Source organism: Polistes fuscatus, unplaced genomic scaffold (genome assembly GCF_010416935.1).
Source record: "Polistes fuscatus isolate 324 unplaced genomic scaffold, CU_Pfus_HIC Scaffold2, whole genome shotgun sequence".
Taxonomy (NCBI): Eukaryota; Metazoa; Arthropoda; class Insecta; order Hymenoptera; family Vespidae; genus Polistes; species Polistes fuscatus.
This window is the reverse complement of record NW_025113096.1, coordinates 4,374,014-4,398,311: the sequence shown is the minus strand read 5'-3', so window position 1 is coordinate 4,398,311 and position 24,298 is coordinate 4,374,014. Positions and strand designations below refer to the sequence as shown.

Sequence of the window (24,298 nt, the reverse complement as noted above, 5' to 3'; positions counted from 1 at the left end):
GTCATTCGGCGTCCGCGCGCGAACCGAGAATAACGCACAATCCTAACACGCGCGCGAAAATTAATAATAATAATAATAATTAATAAAAATTAATAATAATATGAATATTATTATATTTAGCCATTATCCTACGCTTTAATCATTTTTACGCGATTTCCCTAATCGATTCCGATTAAAATCAACTATTTAACAACCCCCATCCTTATCCTTACCCTCATCCCCATCCCATTACTACCCCCTGCTATTACCATCACTTTAATATTCTCACGAAATTTTTGGGTTAGTTTCACTTCGACGGTGAATTTTATTTTTGCAAGAAGAATAAGAAGGAAGAAAAAGAAAAAAATAATCTAGTCGACGAGTTAAATTCTTAAACATTTGATTTTTTTCATCGGATAATCGTAAATTCGTGGGATCGGGAAAGGAAAAAAGAGAAAAAAAGAGAAGAAGGGGGTGACTTTGTTTTCCCGCGCTTTCTTTTCTACTCGGTCTTTGAACATTTTTGTTCGACGCCCTGTCGCAACGTTTATTTGAATCGTTCGTGGGATATGTTTTCTTTTTTTTTCGTTTTCTTTTTCCATTTTAGTAACGTTAAATTAAAAGGGGGAGGAACAAAGAGAAGGATATACGAAGAATAGGAATATTTTAAATCGCGAAGAAATCAAAACTAATATTTTAGTTTACTTCCAATCACCTTAAACGTGTGTCAGTTAACTGAGTTAATAAGCAAGAAGAAAGAAGAAAAAAGAAGACAAGAAGGAAGGAAGAGGGGACAAAGAAAAAAGTCGGTAATGATCCGGCCTATAGGATTATCCGCAAAATTCCAATTGGGGGATAAAAAGGCAGGCTTGATCGAAGAAGAAAAAGACAAAGAAGAGACCTTGATCGATGTTTCTCAGTGTCCTCCCAACATTTATCCATTATTAGGGTTAAATCGTGTGGAAAAAAGTAAAGAAGAATTAGCAAGTAGAATAAGAGTGGTCTCGTGGGAATCGAAATTAAACGGCGAGGAAAAATTCGTAAAGAAACAAACGCGATCTGTTAGAAGAAGAAAACGATTGTTAATTGATCGAATTCATTTGTACATATGCAAAATAATAAGGACTAAAAAAAAACAAATATGAATATTAGCAACGCGACAATTAACGACAACAACAACCATGACAACAATAACAACAACAGCAACAACATATCGTCTTGGTTCGAAAAGAAAAGTGATTACGAATGCGGTAGCAATTTGGAATCGTTTCATTTGATATACGAACAAATTCATGGCTGGGCAAGCCTATTCGTTTGCATATTCGGTTGTATTGCAAATAGTTTGAACATAGCTGTACTTACGAGACGTGATATGAGATCACCAACTAATATGATATTAACTGGGCTGGCAGTTGCTGATTTATTGGTTATGATCGAATACGTACCTTATGCTATACACCTTTACCTTTATCATCGTTCACGAAAGGATACGTTTACTTACGGTTGGGCAGTATTCGTCCTGTTCCATTCTAATTTTGGTCAAGTTTGTCACACCATATCTATATGTTTAACCGTGACACTTGCTATATGGCGTTACATAGCCGTAGCACATCCGCAAAAAAATCACGAATGGTGTAGTCACAGAAGAACGATCATAGCTATAGTCGGTGCTTATTTGTTCTGTCCCGTGTTATGCGTACCATTGTACATAACCACGGAAGTTCGTTCGCAGATAGAAACGTTAGACGATAATAATAGTATTAATTTGAGTAAAATCATTGTTAACGATGTTGATCGTCGTAATGATACACGTCTATACGATACAGCTACGAACGTAACACTTTATTTCGTCAGATTAACCGAAACTGCCAGAATACACGGTATGTTAAAGGAAATGAACTTTTGGATTTACAGCGTGGTCATCAAATTGATACCGTGTCTTGCATTAACCATTTTAAGTATCAAATTGGTTCTTGTATTACTCGAGGCTAAGGAAAGAAGAAAAAAACTTACCACGAAAACGATGAAAAGTAATAATCAACAATTAAATGATACGAGTACGAACGATACTGCTGCGAAAATAAAAAAGAAAAAATCTAATAGGAATATGGATAAAGAAAGGCAAACAGATAGAACGACTATGATGCTATTAGCCGTTCTACTTTTATTCTTACTCACCGAATTGCCTCAGGGTGTACTCGGTTTGCTTAGTGTCATATTGGGCTCGGGTTTCTTTCATACGTGCTACCTTATGTTAGGTGAGTATTTATTTTTTCTTTTCTACCCCTCTTTGATTTCTTTTCCCTTTTTCTAGTTATCCGTTAACTTCTCTTTCTATTTATTTCCCCCTTTTTCTATAGTTTGTTTAAAACGATAATATCGATTAATCAACGATTACTATACTACAATAACATAATTATCTTACTACAAATTTTATATTATATTTATCTTGTGCAATGATTATTTGATAGAAATTTATTGAATGCAACGTATATTTTTCTTTTGTTTTTTTCGTTTATTATTTATTGTTTATTATATTTCGTTTATTATTTATTATATCGTTTATTATTATAATTTATTATTTATATTATTTCGTTTATTATTATTATTTGTTATTCTGATGCTCGAATAAGTTTCTCTGTGTTGTTTTGATTTTTAATTTTTTCTTATATTTTACTTTTGATTTGTGTCTTTTTTGGCTCTTATTTATCAAAAATCATGAAGAAAAAGACTAGAGAATAGTACGTTGAAAGTTTTGGCATTTAAAATCCCACGAGATAGTCTGTATCTTGTCCCAAAATGAACCTTTCGCCAGAACATTATCGTGAAAAGCCGATTTCGACGGTAAGGTAGACACAGGGGAAAGGAAGAAACATTTGTTCCATTTTATCGACAGTATCATTTCCCACTTGGTTTATTCCTGTTTCTCATTAAACATCTTCCTTCTCTCTCTCTCTCTCTCTTTCACTTTCACTTTCTTTTATCCTTTCTTTTTCTTTTTGTTTTGTTGTTTTCTTTTCTATGATTACAAATTGATTTTTCACGTTCAAAACCTACAACACGGTTACACGTTTTATTTGAATATAATTTAATAGTAAAATTTATACACAAAATATATCCATCTAACTTTTATTTTTTTTTATTTATTTAAAAATGATTTTCGGTTAATATTTGTGGTCTCGTGAAAGTTCGTTTAATTAATGATTTTAATTGGAATTGTAAATTATATTTGTCTCCTTTGTTTGTCTACGAATTACATTTTATCTGAAACATTTATTAAATTGTGGTGAATAAATTCTGTCTGTAAAAAAAAGAAATCAAAACGAAAAAATATTTATTTACGTTTGTATTTCTTTTTTGTTCGATTTAAAAAAATGTTTTTGAAAAGGATATTTGTATTCTTCTATTATAATACATTCGTTTGAAATAATATTAATTGGAATTTATATCGTTACTCGGTTCTCTTTTGGTGGTATGATACTTTTCTAAAACATACGTTTGATCATGCTCAAAAAAGTGTATGAAACGAAAAAAAAAAAAGAAAAGAAAATCGCGTGAAGTGGATCTCGAATAAAAAATGGTACGAAATATAAACGTCTAACTGAGTGCATTCTTCCTTTTCGAATTTATGCGCGCGTAATAAACGTGAATTTTCGAATTAAACAAATATGAAATGAAAATGCAATTTCATATATATTTCAATATTATTTTTTTTTCTTTTCAAAAATAAAATTAAATAACATTTTTCAATGAAAACTTATAACAACGTATTCACACTTTTATTAAACCATCTGATATTTACCAATTGATTAATGGAATTTATTTACTAAAATTATAATTAAATTTGTTTTTTAAAGCGTATTATTAAAGAAAAAAAAAAGGAATTTAATAAATGAGATACGCATCCAAGTTGATTTTGCAAAGAGGAAAAAAAAATAAAATAAAAACAATGAAATACTCTTCCCTTGTGTCAGTCAGTCGCGTACATTAATACTCGACGTATTGAATTAATTTCTATACTAAATTATAAAATTCATTATATATTTTTTGTTTTCGATTTCTTTTCTTTCATTCTTTCTTTCTTTTTTTTCCCTGTAAATTAAACTTTAGAAAACTCTGATCATTCTTTTATAGAAAATATTTAACCACACATCTAAAAGTTAGTTAAAGTAATGGGTTTTAAATGAAGACCATAATTTATCTGTGATAATGCATTGTGAATATAGGTCATGATATTTATGCACATATGTCCCTGGTTATTATAACAATTGAATAACATAAGTAAATAAATTATACAAATTTATACTTCGATTTTCTTGTTGATTAATATAAAGTGAGAAATCACAGAAAGTATTCGTGATTAAGCTTCAATTCGTTCATTTGAAATAATTATTAATTTGTTTGTAAACACGAAAAGTTACGAAATTTTTCTTCTAAGTAAAAATTTATTCGAGAATTATTTTAAAATTTTTATCCCTCATCTCTATATCAAAAAAATACTTTTTATTGTCGCAGAAATATAATTTTTTAATTAAACGATACGAAAAATTGATTTCAAAAGAAAATTAAATGTTAATTCTTTTTTTTTTTTTCTTTAAATTAAATTAATTTTCGACAGATATAGAAAAAAGAAAAAGAAGTTAAATAATAAAAATATCTAAAATATTACAAATGACCAAATATTACATGAAACATCTATCTCTACGTATACACATGTATTAATCTATGTATTCGTGTGAAAACTGGGACGAAGTATGTTTCTTCTTTTGCTGCTAATATTATTAATAGTTTGCAAAAATAAGCAATTGGTTTTCGAAACGTTGCATCTCTCTCTTTCTCTCTCTCTCTCTCTCTCTTTTTCTTACTCTTTTTATTTTATCCTACCCCTCCCACCACCCGTCCTACTTTTTTTAACTATCGTTCGAAAAACCGTGAAACTGTAAAGGTGCATACAATCGGACTGATGGGGTTTCTACGCGTGATACAGAAAAATCGAACGGATTTCTTTTTTGTATTCTTTCTCTGATTGATGATGCGAAGAATATATTTTTCTATTCTTTCTTTTTATTAATTTTATTTCACACTTCTACTTTATTTTTTTTACTTCGTTTATATATTTATATATATTTTCGTATTAATATTTATTAGATAACAAAAAAAAAAATAAATATGAAATTGTTTCTAATAAGTATAATCACATGATATTATCCGATTATTATCATATTTGTTCCGATTTGTTTAGTTTTAATTGCAGCTTATATACGTCGATTAAATGATATATTATATTTAAATAGAAAATATCTAGATTACAAATTTGAATATTACATCTTTGATCTTGGTTAATTTGCTCGCTTCTGGATTAGTGAATACAAATACAATTCCATTTATTTTGTATTACATAATACAGGGAATATGATAATTCGGTAAAATATATCGAGAACTCAATGAGAGAAAAATATTTAAAAATCGATTTACGAACGATTAATCGTTGTCCCTAAAATTAAATAACGAATTAATAAACGATGAAAAGTTGATGGAAATAAATTACACGCGGACGATTATATTATACTTTAAAAAAATAAAATGAATTTTTTGTGTGTGATACAACGACGGATGATAAATCTTGAGGAAAGTAAATGAACGATTTAAAAAGAAAACCCCGTCCTTCTCCTCTACCTCACCCTCAACTGAAAAAAAGCCAACTTAAAACTTAGAAGAATAAATGACTCTATCGTAAATTGGAGAAAAGAGTAAAGAAGATTGCTGAAAGAAAACGAAAAAATTTAAGAAACTAAAACAAAAAAGCCCCCACGTTGATAAGTAAGTAAGTAAATGACACATGAACTTCTAATTAAGTATCTCCCCCTCCCCATTCCTCGCAGAAGATGAATTAACCCATTTTTCAATGACAATTTGCCAAGGTATAACTTTCATCAGTTACTTTGTTAGATTTCCCAATGCTGACTTCGTACGAACGTATATTATAATATACAATATATAATTAATTTAATATATTAATATATTATTATATCCTTTGTATTCATTTTTAAATATTTGACCAAAAATGGATATATTAATAAATAACTAAAACAAAACAAAAAAAAATATATATATATATATATGTGCGTGTGTGTAATATTTGCTTATGTATATATTGGTTCGTGTTCTGTACTCAGATATTTCATTTTTAAACATTCTCACAAGATGCATCGAATCGGGAACAAGCAAGAAGACACAGGCGACCCTTTCCTTTCCCCTTTCCTCCACCCCCTCCCCTTCCCACCTCTTTATCTCTCTTCATATCTCTCTTCCTTTTTCTTTCTACTTCAGAATGGCAAAGTTGTCCTGGTTTACGAAGTGCAAGCACGTGATGCTGCTATTATTCTCTCGCTTCATGGCGATATGCTTCATATAACGGGTTGTTCAGAACCGACTTCCTCTTCATCCCACACTACCCCCCAACCACCCTACTATCCCCACACTACCACCCCCTATCCCACTCCAGAGACGACACATACACGAGCACCCAACCCCACGCAGCAACAACCGATTCCTTATCGACAATGCACAACGTCGCTTCGAATAAAAAAGATCTGCTTGCGAATACTCCCCTACCCCACCCCACCCCCCACCACCTACTCTTTTACTTTTCTTTTTCTATTTCTTATTTGTTTCTTTTCTTTTTTTCCAAGAATACGATACGATATCGATCACGGATAGATTACATTTCGAGTTTGAACAAAATTTTAAACGATCATTCAACCCCTTCCCGCTTCTAGAAAAAACTATTATTTATTATACTTTTTTTTTCTTCCATCCACTTCGAATTTTTAATCTTTTTTTATTCTTGATTATTTCGTTCTTGACTTTTACATTCGATTCTATAATTAATCTTAGAAATATTGATGATTTATAAAATAAAACAATTCAAATGAAATGAACATTAAGAAACGAACGTAAATAAAAATCCTTTCCCGTTTTTGGTTTTACTCCTCCTCCTACTTTGTATCATCCTTTTCAACACTTTTCGAATATTTCATTCACTTTCTGTTTACATACGTAAATATATTTACTCGAAACAGTTATTCAATACGTTGAACGCGTAAATTCTTATACATATAATAAACGTACACGTACGTGTATGTAACATGTATCATATACATAATATACAAAACGTCTAACGAAATGATTCTATATGTAAAATAAATTATTACGATTTTCTACTTTTATAATTGGATTTTGATTACTGCAAAGATATAAATATATTTACTCAAAACAATTATTTAATACATTAAACGTATAAATTCATATACACATAATAAACGTACACGTACGTGTATGTGACATGTATCATATACATAATATACAACACGTGTAACGAAATTATTTTATATGTAAAAAAAATTATTATGATTTCCTACTTTTATAATTGGATTCTGATTACTGCAAAGATATAAATATATTTACTCAAAACAATTATTTAATACATTAAAAGTATAAATTCATATACACATAATAAACGTACACGTACGTGTATGTGACATGTATCATATACATAATATACAACATGTGTAACGAAATGATTCTATATGTAAAAAAAATTATTACGATGTGGTACTTTTTATAATTGAATTTTGATTACTGCAAAGATCTTCAGTTCATTTTAAACAAATACGATTAAAAGTCGATGCACGGAGTTTGATCGAAAGTTAAATTACTGAAGCGTGATATAACATAACTGACTACGTTTATATTATACTAGTTAATCGTGCGAAATGATCGAACGCTAATTATTCGATCGACTCGACGAATACAATTCCATCCGTAAAAGCGAACGAAATAGATCCTGCAGTGATTTAACGGGTTGGTAGTGGTGGTGAGGAGGAGGTGGGGGTACATGAGCTATCCATCAATGCCATAATTATACCTATATATGCGTATTCGTGCGTGTACGTGTTTTGTATGTATTCATGTATGTATTTATTATGAGCCTTTTGAACATGCATTCAACATAACATCGTTGAAAGGAAACGATAGATTATTATAATGTAATAATAATGTAATAATAATGTAATAATCGATTCCATTATATTTCCTTTATACGAAATTATTATCATTATCGTTACTTTGATTATTTTATTATTATTGTTATTTAAATTATGGTGTGGAATTATTGCTTCGTAAATATTATTACCATCGGTATATTATTTTATTTTAAATATTACGATTAATTTTATTATTGTGTATAATTTTTGTTCATATAATTAATATGATAAAGTCGTAATTATGAAAATACTGTGTTAGTATTATTTTTCATTATTATAGGTATTATATTTATGTGTATCGTTGTATATTTTTAAGTATAATCAATGGAAATAGAAAAATTTTTATTATTATTATTATTATTATTATTATTATTATTATTTTTGTATTATGATATTTTAATTATTTCAATAATAATTATTAAACTAATATATTTTTACGAATAATCGATTTTAATGCAAATAATTTGGAATGGTAAAAAATAATTATTCGTAAAATATTTTATATCACCCACGATCACGCACAAACGCACACGAATACACAAACAAGGGATCAATACACTTATATACATTCGTGTTTAATTTAAAAGTAACGATTAGAATTAATTACGAGTTCCATGCTCCCCAAAGGTTTACGGTAGTTAAAGTTGACTGTTAAAGTTTTACGATCGTTAATAATAATTCTCGACCTAGTTGTTTGGATCAAAACAACGTTCATGAGAAATCCCATAACATAGAGAGAAAAACGCGCTTGTCTATTTATCCTTGTTTTTTACCACTTTTCTCTTCTCTTTCTTTCTTTCTTTCTTTCCTTTTCCTTTCTTTCCATATTTTTTTTTATTTCTTTCATTTTATTTTCTCATTCTTTCCTTCCTGTTACAATTAGTTTACTTCTCGCGTTAGCACGATCACCGTGAATTCCAAGGTGAACCGAAATCACGGTTGAAGAATTTTCGTTTTAATTAAAAATAAAAAAAAAAAAGAATAAAGAAAACATCCCCCCTCTCGTCGAATAGTAATTGTCTGCAACGAGTGCAATAAACAAAACAAAATATTGGAAGAAGAAGAAGAAGAAAAATAAGGGAAATACGACTACGAATTTGTATTCGTATTTGGATTATAATTATTATCGTTTTTGATACTTTATATATTTTTTCGACGTATTTTTTTATATTTAATTAATATATTTTATATTTAATGTGTGTTTTTTAATTATTAAATTTAATAATTAATTAGCAATTCTACAATGATGTAACAATTTTTTAATTAATTAAAAATTGTAACAATTAATTAATTAATACTATATTATTTGGGGTATATTAAAAAAACAATCGAAAATAACTTTTAATAAAAATATTAGATTGTAATTAGTGTTTTAATTTGACACGCATATACGGTATTGTTATGGGGAATACCTATTGAAACCTATACGAAGAATTTTGAAATTTCTAAATTTGTTGCACAATGAATTACAAAGAATCCTTCGAATCCTTCCTATTCTTCGTTTTATTACGAACGAATATTTTTTCTGGAATTTATGGTATACAAAAGAAAATCTCTTCTTGATTTCATGGAATTTGTAAAGAGACAACTGTAAAAATGTCACACAATGTGTCCAACAAAATTTGAATATCTTTCAAAAAATTACATCGGTTAAATAATCAATCGTTTTTCTCTTATATGAACAATCTTTTTCTCCCATTTTGTGTTCTGTCATTTATTCATAGAGATTTAAAAATAATAATCATATTTTTATTTTGTAAAAAATATTTCAAACGTTTTCAATAATTGTCGAATAAATCTTCAATCATAATTAATAAATAAATAAATAAATAAAATATAAACAATATTTGTTAGAATTGATCTACGATACAATATAAAAGAAACGAAATTTGTTTGTGGGTTTTAATTTTCTTTGTTTGTTTTTTTTTTTTTTCAAGACATCAGATAGATTTGAATTTTTGTACACTGTTCAAATTTATTCTCGCACGTGTGCACATCGAACACATCGTACTAACATACGTAGTATTCAATATTATTCTTAATAAAAACTATTATTAAATCTTATTTTCAATCATCTTTCGTTTTCCCATTCTTTTGCTTCATATTTTTTCTTTTACTTCTACACGAACGACTTTAGTAAAGTTTTTTCATTTTGATTTGCATCAAAACGAACAATGGTTTATGCAAAATGTTAGCCGATCTAATCAATTTCTTTCGATTCAATTTCATGTACGTATGCATGCATGTGTGTTTGTTAGAAGAGTTTCCTTCATTCATATTTCCCTTTCTTTGTTATTTTTTTTTTTTTTTTTTTTTCTATACAGAATATACTCGACTTGCATTGTTCCTTTTTTTTCTACCAAACTACCCCACGTATTCTAGACATATGTTCATCGAAATCAATAATAGAATGATAAATGATGTGACTGACTCTTTGATACACAGTTTGAAAACAAAAAATAAAACAGAAAAGGAAATAGAAAAGTACAAAATCTATTCGTTGGCATTGAATACAAATGAATAGAAAGAAAGAAGTAATTCTAAAGTTCTTCGTTTTATTATCTCTTTCTCTTTCTCCCTTTCTCACCCACTCCACACATACACACACACACATTCTCTCTTTCATGAACTTACTTTTCCTTCACACACATACACCTTTATCATTAATTATCCACTTACACGTATTCTTTCTTTTTTACCTAACACACATACATACACACGTATCCTTTTTTAACACACATCATACATGCATAGCATTCTTCTCTAACCCCCTCCCTCCCCTCCTCCCCCCACTGCCCCTTTTCTCCTTACCAATTGAATTTGCAACTAAATTCTGTAGGCTTGGGGAGTAGTTCCTAGAAATTTAGATTAATTTATCAAAGACACGAATGGGTAATAGGAATCGTTTGTACTAGGAATCAGAATACTGTGAAATTTCACATTGTGTTAGAGGTTTGTCTACTATGTCATTCTCCGTTTAACAAAGAAATTCTCTATCGTAATACCTAACTACCGGTTTTAGCTTCGAGCAATCAAACTCAATACGAATAAAGAATATTTTTTCTAATTCGATATGTTAATATTCCTTAAAACTTTGGAAAGCTTGTATTACTTGGGATTTTTTATTTTTTTTATTTTTTATCCATCAATTTTTATTAATTTAAAACCCGGTTTCCTAATTAATTAATTAATTTATCTTTCTCTCTCTCTCTCTCTCTCGTTTCGTAGGTTAATTAATGTTGTATAATAATCGTATAAAAATCTGATGTGATTTATTAGAAGAAAATTTAGTATAAAAATTAATATGAAAATGAATAATGATGAAATATGATGAAAAGTGATGAATAAGTATTACCATTGAGAATCACTGAAGCAACACACTATCAGATTAATATATATATGTGTGTCATCTGTTATGTATACTACAGGTAACTCTACTGTAACATGATTAATTCGTATCGAGTTATTTGGAAACTATGTTAAAGGAAACCTTATATCGATAACCTTATAGTAGTATGTGGAGTTCAATAGAATCAATCGATCAATCGAATTTTATGTCAAACGATTTAAAGTCAATTTCGAACAGTGTCATTCAATTATTTTTTATTTATTTTCCTACTATCACTTTTCTCTCTCTTTGTAAATATATCATATCTCTCACGTTCTCTCTTTCTGTACACCGAATTCTATTAGGATTTTGAATTCATAACGTGATTTCACAAAAATACGAAGTATTGTTTATACGCGGTTTCGCTTTTTTGATCCTATAACAAATTTATCTACCTCTTCTTTTTATATATATATATATATCACACACACACACACACACACACACAGAATTATAACTTCTTATTATTTTATTTTTATTTTTTTTTTATAAAAGAAATGAAAAAAAGATACACCTTTGAGAAAAATTTTTGTTAAATCTTCACAAATAAAGCAATGAAATTAATATCAATTGAAGTTAAAGAAAATTTTTCTGTTTTTATTTTTTAAATAAATGAATAAAATTTGTTTAGAAAAAAAAAACTACATTAAGCGTAGAAATTAATTGGGTGCCATTAAAATCGAAACAAATATGGCATTCATTTTTATGGCACCGAATTAAATTCTACAGTTGATAAAATTTGCTAAAAAAATAAAAAAGAAAATAGAAAAGAAAAGAAAAGAAAAATGTCAGAAATTTGACGACCAATATATTTCACGAATATAACATTTCATCTGATGCAGCACCGAACATAGTAGTATTCTATTCGAGTAACTCCAATTCGAGATTTTCATGGAAACGTCGCCATTGGCGGATGCATTAGACTGATATCTCCGATATTATCATTGTCGAGGAGTAAAGTACAATATATGTATGTATGCACATATATACTTACATGCATGCATACTGAAGAGAGTATGCTAATAATGCAGCATGCATATATGCATACATACATAATACTTTTGAGAAGATCTCAGAATTCTATGGGTTGAATTTAACTGTGATAAGTGACAAAAGTTACTTTCTGAGACTTCCTCTAAGTGTCTGATTGAAATATACACGCGTATGTATATCACGTTTCTTCTTGTTTCGTGGTAATTTAATTACACCAATGTTACGAGAAACTTTATTGAAATTTATACGAACTATCTCTTCTAAGAATGATAGTACAATTCTTGATTTTAATTGCTTACTTAATCTAATAATTAACTGTCTATTCTTTTATTTTTATTTTTTTTTACGATAAATTTTCATTCAATTTCTAATCCCTTTAAACGTAAGAAAAATACACGCAAATGTTTTGAATTATTTCATTAACAGATAAGCAATATAAATTTTGAAAATGTTTCGATCAAATTTGATCAAATAATTCATATTTTATATAAATAAATAAATATATATAAGTAAATAAATAAAAAATATAATTAACTAAGAAATATGCTAGCATAGTCAAATTATTTTCTTTTAAGATGTTGAGATACGAATTAATGTTATATTGTATAAATAAAATTTGCGATTTTTTATTTTAATTACTTTGCATAATATCAGTATCGCGAAAAATAATTGTAAAATGAATATTAAAATATAAAAGTCCAATAATAACGAAATTGAAATGATGAAAAAATTAATAAAAAAAATTGTCGTATATCTTTCCGTGCACTCGTCAAAAAAAAAAATTGCATTAGTCGCCAAACAAATCTCATTAAAAATTATATTAGAAAAAAAAAATGATTTCTTATCAAAAATATCTTCGATCGGATTGATATAGCGAAAAAGAAAGAAAAAAAACAGAAAAATCAAACAATCGATGCTTTTTTAATGCATTCTTAATTTAAAATTCCCTGCATTCGCTCGAGTTTATCAAGAATTTTTGATTAATGACGTCAGAAAGTTTAGAAGGAAAATTAGATTCCTTCTTTTCCAGGCCGATCTAAGAGAGAGTCTCATATATGTCATATATATATATATTTCTATAAATGTGTGTCTGTGTTTATGTGTGTGTGTTTGTGAAACTTGAAAAGTCAAGCTTTGAAATCGATAAACGAAAAGGGTGCAACGAAAGTTAGAAAAGCACATCACAGCTGAGACATAATCAGGATCAGTTTGACTTCTCACGCGATTCATGTTACCATTTCTACATTTCTCTCTTTTTTCTTTTCTTTCTATCTTTTTTTTTTCATTACATTCATCGTGATACCTCTTCCTACCGTCTTCTAATTTTTTTTCTTTTTTTTTCCTATCACTGACACGTATAATACACAAATGCATTAAATCTGGGTAACAAATTTCTTCGTATTTAAGTTGAAAAAATTCGCATAATTTTGATAATACTAATCGAATCTGACGATACTTACGTGCACGTGCTGCATTTGTAAATTAACTTATTGTAAAATAATTTAAAAAAAAAAAAAAAGATCTTTTAATACTTTTGCATCGAAAAATACGAAGAAACATTTTCTCCCAATCCGAATGCGTATTTTCAATATAACAATTAATTCGATGTTACTTTTTTATTTTTTGTCTAAACAAATTTAATATTAAACTATATAAAGTAATCCGCGTATATATCCCTAGATTATTTATTTATTATTTAATTAATCCGTTAAAATAATTCGAAATAATGATCGTCATTATTTTCGAATAACTTCGGTCGAATTACTTTTTTTTTTAAAAAACAACGACCATTGACTTCTTTCATGAAAAAAAAAAAAAAAGAAAAGATGATCAATTTGGGTGCAATGAATTTAATATAAAGGAAGGTATCGAATTAATTCCTATACATAATACATGTAAACGTATACAAGTATGCACATTCTCACATACGTATGCATTTACACAATCACATCGATCTAATCGCATTGTCATCAGGAGGTATGTACCCGCAACCCCATTTCAATGTCTAATCCTAATACGATTTTCACCTCTAATCGATTAAGAGGATCCTGATGAATGAATGAATAAGAGAGAAAGAGAGAGAGAGAGAGAGAACTTACCATAGAAGCTTTTGTTCTGCACGTTAATCCTCAAATTTCTAAAGTGGAATTTCACGAACTTTGATTTTGCTTTCTCGTATTACCCTTCTGGTGAAGAATAAAGTTCGTAAACTATCTCGTACGTAAAATCAGCTCGTTCTTCTCTTATCGTATAAGATATACACATTGTTTTCCATTGGTCCAAATGATTTCTGAAACAATTAATTAATGATCGATTCGTTATAATAATTGTCACTTGATATAAGAAAAATGTAAGAAAATTATTCTTATAATTAATTTTGTTTTTCTTTTTTTGATAAAAGTTTATTTTTAAGTAGTCTCATTTTAACCCTTTGATTGTTATAAACGCATACATGGATTTGTTAATATAATTGTTAATATTAATGTAAAATAATGTAATGTTGGTTTACATATTGATTATTGTTTTGAATCTTTTGTCAGGTGAAAATTAAATTATATAAGAAAGAAAGAAAAACTTTCATTATTAAATATAATTTATTATTAAAATCTTGTTAATAATATCAATTAACGAAAACACTAGCATTAATAAAAAATTATTTCTAATATACAAAACACTTCAGTTAAAATTATTCATCACTCAAAGGTTTAAAACAATGGAATCATTAGTGATAACTTTCATCATATAGATTTTGTCAATAATATGATTATCAGATGATTAAACAATACATGGTTATTATCCGTTGTACAAAAAATTCAATAAACTAATAACTTAAAGAAAAAAAATATTACGTTTCGAATGTTGTTATTACTTTTGATTGATTTCTATTGTGAGTGCAATTGGTGCAGTAAAGTAAAATAATATGTTCGATGCTCTGTTTGAAGTATTGCAAGTCTTACTGTTTATTTGTTTATTCAAATATTTACGGAAATAACCCATTGTTACATAACCAGAATAAATATTGAAAAATAAATATAATACTGATAAATAAAATAATATATAAATAAATAAATAAATTAAAATATAAAAAAGAGAAAAAAAAGAAAAGAATACATGCAAATAATTATAAATAAATAGATAATATATACATAGAAATATTAACAATAAATAAAAAGACTATATAAATATATTTACCAAATTAATGAAGATTTAAATGAAAAATATACAATAAATAGCAATAAAAACGATTAAAGAGAAAAAAAGAAAGTTAAGTGTATTCCGAGATAATGTTTATTACTAATCGTTAAAAGATATTTCGATTTTTACGTTTCGCACACGTTTAACACACGTCCAACCTATAGGTTGGATAAACGTCGACTGAAACTGTTTATTTTATTGAAATATTATTTCTACGCGTAATTGTGTGTCGAAAATGTAAACAAACTTGTGCTTCAACTATGTGAAAGATATAATTATTTTAAGAATAAAAAATCTGTTATTTGTTATTAACTGGTAACTCGGAGGGTAAAGATTGTTATTTATAATTCGAGGAATCTCATAAATTTTGATTACATTTAAAAAATCATAAAACACGAATAGAATAAACATATGTTACAAATATTTGTAACTTGGATACGTATTGTAAGTGTGTAATGCGAATGCAAAAAGTGTATTCTAACTTTCGTAAAGTTGTGTACGTGTAGAATACAATTTTAAAATTACAAAAAAATGAAAGGTAGAAGAATAGAGAGAGAAGAAATGATAGTCAATTAAAATTTAGAAGAAAAAAAAAATTAAAAAAGAAAGGAAGATAGGAGAAGAAAGTATATTTTGTTTTAATTAGAAATAAAATTTATGATATTATAAGAAAAATTAAATTATAAAAAGGATAGCGAAAAAGTATTTGTGTGTGGATGTGTTGACGGAGAATTTGTAATTTTGAAATAAAAAAATTTCTCATAGAGAGAAAAAGTGATAAGAAATTTAAAATTTAAAGGGGGAAGAAAGTGTATAGAAGATAATAGGATAATAAAAAATTATGAAAAACACGAGGGAAAGTGATGGAGAATTAAAATTTAAAGAGAAAAGAAAAATAAGAAGTTGAAGATAATTAAAAATAACGAATATAGAAAGAAAAGAAAATAATAAAACATAATAAACATAAAGATCTTATACAAAACATAAAAAAGTTAAACAAATCGTTAGAAATGAGAAACGAAGAGTGAAATACAATTAATTATCCTAAACTCTCAAAAATCAATTAATAATTCCTCTTTATAAAAAAAGAGAAAAACAATTTTTCAATCTTTAAAATTTGATCTTCGTGATATTTATTTTCTATTTCTATTTATGTTGAGAAAAAAAAAAGAATAATGTTCATCCTTAAAATTCTATTCTATTATTCTCAAACGTCGAATAATCAAATTTTAACCAACGTTGAAATACTTCAAGCATATTTCTAAAGAATTTCAACAATTTTCTAAAAATGATTTGTTATAAACCCATATAATACACACACACATATATATATATATGAGTGTACGAGTACTTACTAATGCACCCTCGAAACTATACATACACATAGATACACAAATACACTTTAATAATAGATACTTCAGAAAGGCAGCTGCATCCAGAAGGCCAGTGTTGAAACTAATGTTGATCTATTCTTCTCACTAATATTAAAAACTTTTCGTACAAGTTCCAAGTTAACCCACGCTTACGAATCTCATTGTATATGCACAATTCACACATGGGAAAGATACTTATATCAACGTGATACGTTTATAATGAAATTTTAACGGGATTACGCGATTTCCAAGTTAGAATATTACGTGATTAATCGTATAAACGTCCGATTAAAATACAAACATATTATAAATAACGCAATTGTAACACCTTATAATATATACTTTTTGTTTTATCTAATCTTTTATATCATCTAATTAATCGCAATACTTCATTTAAATACTTTATTTATACTTCAACGAGGATAAAAAAAAGAATAACACCTGACACGTGACACCTGATTTTTATTAACATTTTTCATAAGTAAATTAAAATTCCAATTAAATCATTCATTTAACTGAATACACATATATAAAAGAAAAACAATTTAAATAAGATGATATGCGTTTAATAAATCAGCAAAAGCATCGAATCAAAAAAAAAGAAAATATTTACACGCGATCAAGACACCTGATTTTTTTTTCGTAATCAAACTTTTACCATGACGAATCGTAATCCTAAATAAATCGTTCATTCATTTGGCAAAGATAGATAGAACAGATTAAAGAAAACGATCGTATGATGTATCTAATAAATCAGCACATTTAAACACTGAATAAAGTTTATCGTTTGCTAATGGCTTTGGCATTGGCTTTGGCAAACTTCTGTGTTGTAATGTAGGATATAACTTTATGCATAAAAGCAATCGATTTCTATATATATATATGTATATATATGTATATATATATTATATATATTATATGTGTGTACACCTGCGGTTATTTGCTTAAACCACTTTGATAGAATTTGAGAAACCGATTAGATAAACGAGACGTATGCTCCATTAAGTTGCTTCATTTTATTGTTTATTGTTTAAGTGTAGATTAAATTAATTGTATGAATAATTTTTTTCCTAATATATATATATATATATATATATATATATATTTTGTATTAATAAAAAAATTATTATTATTTTTTTTTAACTTGCAATCATTACACATGTGTAACTGTATGATATTAATTTTAATGTCTACGTATTTTTATTTTAAATATTAATAATAATATATTATATTACTTATATTAGTATATTTATTACTGTACTAATATATATTTAGAATATTTTTATTTATTATTTGTATACTGTGTAATATATTTCTACAATTAATTATAATTATTGGATCTTAAAGAATGTTATAACATTTTTCCTACTGACATTTGTAGAAATGAAATTGCATTTAAATAGAGAAATATCATAGAATATTGAATTATAATTAAATAAGGAATGTAATATCATTTTTTTTTATCTAAATGATATCTGCCATTGGAAATTAAGAAAAAATTGCATTAACTATTGATAATTTCCGTAATATCAATTAAATACATTTAAATCTATAATACTAATCGAAATGATTTAATTGAATACTCTCATTTATTTTCTTTTTTCTTTTTATCTCTATCTGTTCTCAGGTGACGTAATAGACATCCTAACTCTAATAAACTCGGCGATAAATTTCATCCTTTATTGCACGATGAGCCGTCAATTTCGTACGACCTTCAAGCAACTTTTCTGTACAAAGTGGAAAAATCTTGGTAGATGGATGCCTATACAACACCTTCAAATGGATAACAATGGTAACACGGGAACTACCAATCATACTGTGACACAGGTCACACAAGTCTAGCGTCGAAGAATAAACCGTCAAACTTATTGCTATCCGTTATAATAATCTATATATAAATATATTTTTTAAATTTTATCTTTAGTTTTGGTTTTTTCATTATATAAAGTTTAAATCTAATACAAAACAAAACAGAATTAAATTTAATTTTTAACGACACGTATTAGGTAGATTATTTTGTTCTTAATAATTAACATAAATTATATCGACTCTATTAGAATGACACAATCATTTAGGGTTAATTGTATTCAATATGAAACACCTAACTTTTTTTTCTCTTTATCTTATGATATTATTATATTTTATTAATGATGAATTTGTTTAAAATTAACTTAAAGATTTTCTAATTAATATTTTTTACACAAGTAAAAATTCAATTCGAATATATTATATTTCTTGGTATATAATAAAAAAAATTTATTCAAATATAGTCAAGAAAAAGACGGATAGCAAAGTGTTTGTCGGCTAAACGAAATAATACTGATTAAAAATAACAAACACACAATACAGACATACACGTATCACATATTATGATATGAGCGTATACAACGATCATTTTTATTAAATAAAAAAGCAAAACAAAAAAAAATAAATTAAATATTACAAAATATAATAATAATAATAATAATAATAATAATAATAATAATAATAATAATAATAATAAAGATAGAAACAAAATAATAGCCGCTTACTGTTACAAAACGAATAAAACGACAATAATTTCTATTGTTTATTATATGTATATAAATTAAATATTTAATTATTATTATTATTATTGTTATTATTTTTCTCACGAACGTAACGAAGAAAAAAACAGTAAGTGAGCTAAATTAATGATATTTGTCTTAAATCTCTTATCTAACACATTACTAATTTAAATAATAATTTATTTTATAATTAACAATACACATACATACACGCACAAACACAAAGCTACACTTAGGCGTACATACGTGTTATGTGGCTCTTCGTAAAATAACACAAATAATTTTACGTAATGAGATTGTTATTATTGTATTATAATGTACAAAATACGGCCTTCTTATATGAAAGAAATAAAAAAAAATGTATTGGGTGTTTCGTAATTTTAGATGATATCACAAACAAAACACGTGTAACACACAAACGTGCCAAAAATACGACATTTTTTGTATAAACTATTATCATTGTTTTTGAATTCCTTGTTCACTCTTGAAATGGATCACACATATTACGGAACACCCTGTATAGAAATATACATAAACACGCGCATATGTATATCGTGCATGATCTATGTAAGCATTTATGGTTTTTTTTTTTTTTTTTTTAATACTTTAATTCGTACAACGGATGTTTAATCACGGATTATCACTGAAAAATGCTAAGACCGTTTGAAAAATTTCTTACTTTTTCTTAGTTTGTTTTTTGTTTTTCTTTTTTTCTTTTTTTTTTTGAAACATTAATTTCATTCTCCCAAAACGAGAAGACACGCACAGAAAGTCGCAAAGAAATGATACGAACATTTTTCCAACGGTCTTCGTGTTTTGTAATCGCAAAAAGAAAAGAAAAAGTAATCGGTAAGTGTTAAATCTGTTTTTCGAGAATAATTATGAATACAAAAATAATACGTAACAATTTGAAATATATTTGCGCAAAGAAGTATATGATAAAAAAATAAATGAATTATTTAATACGCTGTGAAAGAAGAAAATAATTCATACACACACACACGCACGCACACACACGCACACACAATGCAAATAAATGATGTGTAATTGAATTGAAATAATAATAATAATAATGATAAAGAAAAAAAAAAAAGATAAAATATTATCAACGTTCAAGGGGTATCCTTCAACGTTAATACAATTGTCTCCTTTATTTTTAATTTCTTTTTTGTCTAATCGTTTGTTTTATGATGTAAATAAATTTACATTTTCAGGAACGCGATTTGATATTATTTGATTAACATGTAAGTAATAACATGTATAACAATAATCGAAATAGTTCAACAATTATGTTATGGAAAATTCGATTATATTATTTAATATAAATTGATTTTTTTACTTTTTTTATTTATTCATTTCCGTTGCATATATACACACACACATACACGTGCATACGTTAAATTAAATAAATATTGAGATCAAACTATCGATTCATATTGTATGTAGTTCAATTAACGTGATAGAATAAAGTCGATCGTTAAAATCTTCGACGAATTGTTAACGACAACGAGAGACGATGAAAATAATCGAAAATATTTATTCGTTTAAATTGTATCACACGATTTTTGTTACCAATTATTTAACTTTTTGTTTGAAATATTGGTTTCGAGTAACACCGTTGACTCCTCCCTCCCCCCCCGCCAGTAACATATTTCCATAAATATTGTAAAATGAAATAATAGATCTGAAATTTGGTTGTTTATTAATTGTACTCGTGTATCTAAATTGAAAATTGATATATTTTTACGGCAAGATACTTGAATATATTTTGTTGTTTGTTTTTGTGTAAGGCTTATTATTACAACGATAATTAATATCAATGTAATATAAATATCTTATGAAAAAATGTATAATTAATGCTTATATATTTTATAATTAATCGGCTGGAACCATTGTTTGCTATAAATACATTTATTTGAACTGATGTTTGTTTGTAAATATCAATAATTATTATTAGAGTGGCACAAATTAAAAAATAAACGTAACTCGTAATTAAAAATTTGCAAAATTATTATTAAGTAGTCCGTTAAGGGTATCATTTGTGACGAAATTATTCATCCCTAAATTTAATCCAAGCTAAAGCTTATTTACCTCTCTTTTTCTTTTCTGAAAATGAGTAATAACAATAGTCTTAATATACGATCTCACGATTGAACTATTCAGGACAATGTTTCCAGTCGGATTCTTCCACTCGTCGAATAGTAAAAAGCAATTCAAACAAAACCCCAATACACATATTCCTCTTTATTGAACTTAATATTTATGTGTACAAATATACGAGGATGGATTGAAAAGTTGTGTAAATTTATTCTTTTCTAAGTTTTCAAGCAACCTACGTCGAAATATCGAAGTTTTAGTTTAATCGAAAAGAAAATCATAATTTATGCGATCCCGTGATTTGAAAGTTCAATTTTGAATGCATTGGATGGGATGGCCTGCAAAATAACCAAGTTCCGATCCTTAAACTAATATTGTGATATTATTTTACAGATAACACTATAATGAATGAAATATTATTTGACGACGTGTATTTTCGTCTCTCTGTGTTTATTTTAGTTTATGTATTTAATATTATAGAAACTCTCTTGCGCTTTATTCATTTTCATGTTTTTCAGTAGTATCGATCTTTAAAAACATTTTCTAATCCCTTAAATCAATAGAAAACAAGATATCTCGAGAACGGATAAATCACCATTTGGAAAACCATAAAACGAAGGGATGCATGCTTTTGTCTTCTGGTTTTACGATTGTTCGGGTGTTGGCAGAAATAAATTGAACCGGCAACCACCGGAGATAACTTTATCAAATAAAAATGTTCATCTTATTGTTAATATTAATAATTATTGTACTAATGTGTCTATTTATTTTTATGAGAATTAAAATATCACTTCTATTAATTTAAAAAAGAAAACAAAAAAAAAGAAGAATTGATATCCCCCAATCTTATGTACTTTGTTCGAACTCATATTATATTAATTGCATAATAACAATTATTATAATAATTACCGTACATTAATTACGTGCAACAGTGCATCCAATAGCAGTGAAAATTTATTATATAAACAAAGTTTCGCAACTTACGAGGTATATTAAATTTTTAATGAGTTGCAAAATTATAACTTCTATCCTTAAACTCAAATGAGGAAAGTATAATAATTCATTCTTAAGAGGTATTTTGAAATTGATCGTAAAATATTTTCGTAAGTTCACGGAAATACTGAAAAAAGAAAAGAAAATATTTTTGAAATAATATACAAGGAATTTAGGTGATTAACGATTTATGTAAAATTTTAAACAAATATTTTGGTCGGATGAAGAAAAGATTGAACAATGCTGACGTAGAGGGTACCCTTGTTATCGTAATAACATCAAGAAGGGTGAATTTTATATGGTAAAATTAGTTGAAAAGAAGGAATAATATTTGCTCGCTTAATAATTCGTTTTTATTAAAGATATTTATATATATATATATTTATTATTATATATATATATATATTAATTATATATAAATTTATTTCAGTTTTATTTAATCTTTGGCGAAAAAAACTCGCAAGAAACGTAATTAGGGTAAAAACAAATATAACAAACTTAAACTTAAACAGATAATAAACTTTTTTCAATATAATAACAAAAATATTAATACTGAAGTTAATAAATGAATAATAAAATTGAAAAAAACAAAATAATTCTACTTTATATTTTTAGATCAAATTTTCAATCAATTATTACAAAAATTAATTCATAAACATTTTGTTTCCTGCCAATTTTCTTCTTACTGTCACAATTATATAAAAAAATATTTATATACTATTCTCTTATTACAATATCCTTTGTTATAGAAAACAACTCTAGATAACATATAAAAATAAAAAAATATATGTTTCAACATTTTTGAATAAAAATATACTTTGGCTTATTCTGAAAATCCGTACCTTCCTGTTACAATAAAAAATAAAATCATATTTTTAATATATTTTTGCGTATATACACACACATATACAAGGTGGTACAAACGAGCAAAGAGTGATTCTACGTGAAAAACTAAGTCAAAGTTGAAAAATAAAATTTATTCATATCGGGCTTTGCTATTAAGAAAAATAAATTTAAAAATTTGTCGAGTATGCGTGCATACGACTCAGTTTTAGTTTAAAGTAGAGTGCACAAGATTAAGTGTACAAGTACTCGAAAAATTTTCAAACTTATTTTTCTCAAAAATGAAACCTCATATAAACAAATTTTATTCTACATTTCTGCGTGTACCATCAGTTACATACCACCCTGTATATAATATTAAAATTATAATATACTATTTAGAATGATAAATATATATATGCACAAACCTCTTCCAATTCCACATTTAGTAAGAACAAATTTAGAAAGTATCGATGCTCTCCCTCCTAAAATGTAATTTTTTACACATAATTACTTGTAAGTTCTAAGATGAATAAAAATTAGAATTTCGATCGGAAAACTTTGTTCAAAGTTTCCATTTGAATCTACGAAAATAAGCAATATCTGAAATCGTAAAGGACTTACTCCCTATTCTGATTTTCAGGTCAGCAAAATCTGCAATCGGAATTTCTTTAGAAATATTTTCAGTATCAGCTGCAGCAACAGCAAGGCCTACAAAATTAATAAAGTTGATAATACGATGAACAAAATATCTACAAATTAAGAAATAAATTAACAAATCTTACTCTGTGTATTCGGAAGTCTCAATGGTCTTTCAAATTTCTGTAAAGGCAATAACATGTAAATAATAAATATATTAAACAACAA

The 24,298-nt window shown here is 26.8% G+C and overlaps 1 protein-coding gene across 3 annotated transcripts; it reads left to right on the top strand.

Moving 5' to 3' along the window:
- Nucleotides 1-24,298, top strand: LOC122516171 (G-protein coupled receptor dmsr-1-like). Of its 3 annotated transcripts, none has more exons than XM_043633769.1 (2): nt 1-2,237; nt 24,075-24,298. In XM_043633769.1, the coding sequence occupies exons 1-2, from the start codon at nt 1,121-1,123 to the stop codon at nt 24,104-24,106; spliced, it is 1,149 nt and encodes a 382-aa protein (XP_043489704.1). In that variant the 5' UTR covers nt 1-1,120; the 3' UTR covers nt 24,107-24,298. The 3 variants fall into 3 exon arrangements, with proteins under 3 accessions (XP_043489704.1, XP_043489703.1, XP_043489705.1); XM_043633768.1 differs by lacking the exon at nt 24,075-24,298 and adding an exon at nt 18,601-18,926; XM_043633770.1 differs by lacking the exon at nt 24,075-24,298 and adding an exon at nt 5,387-5,761.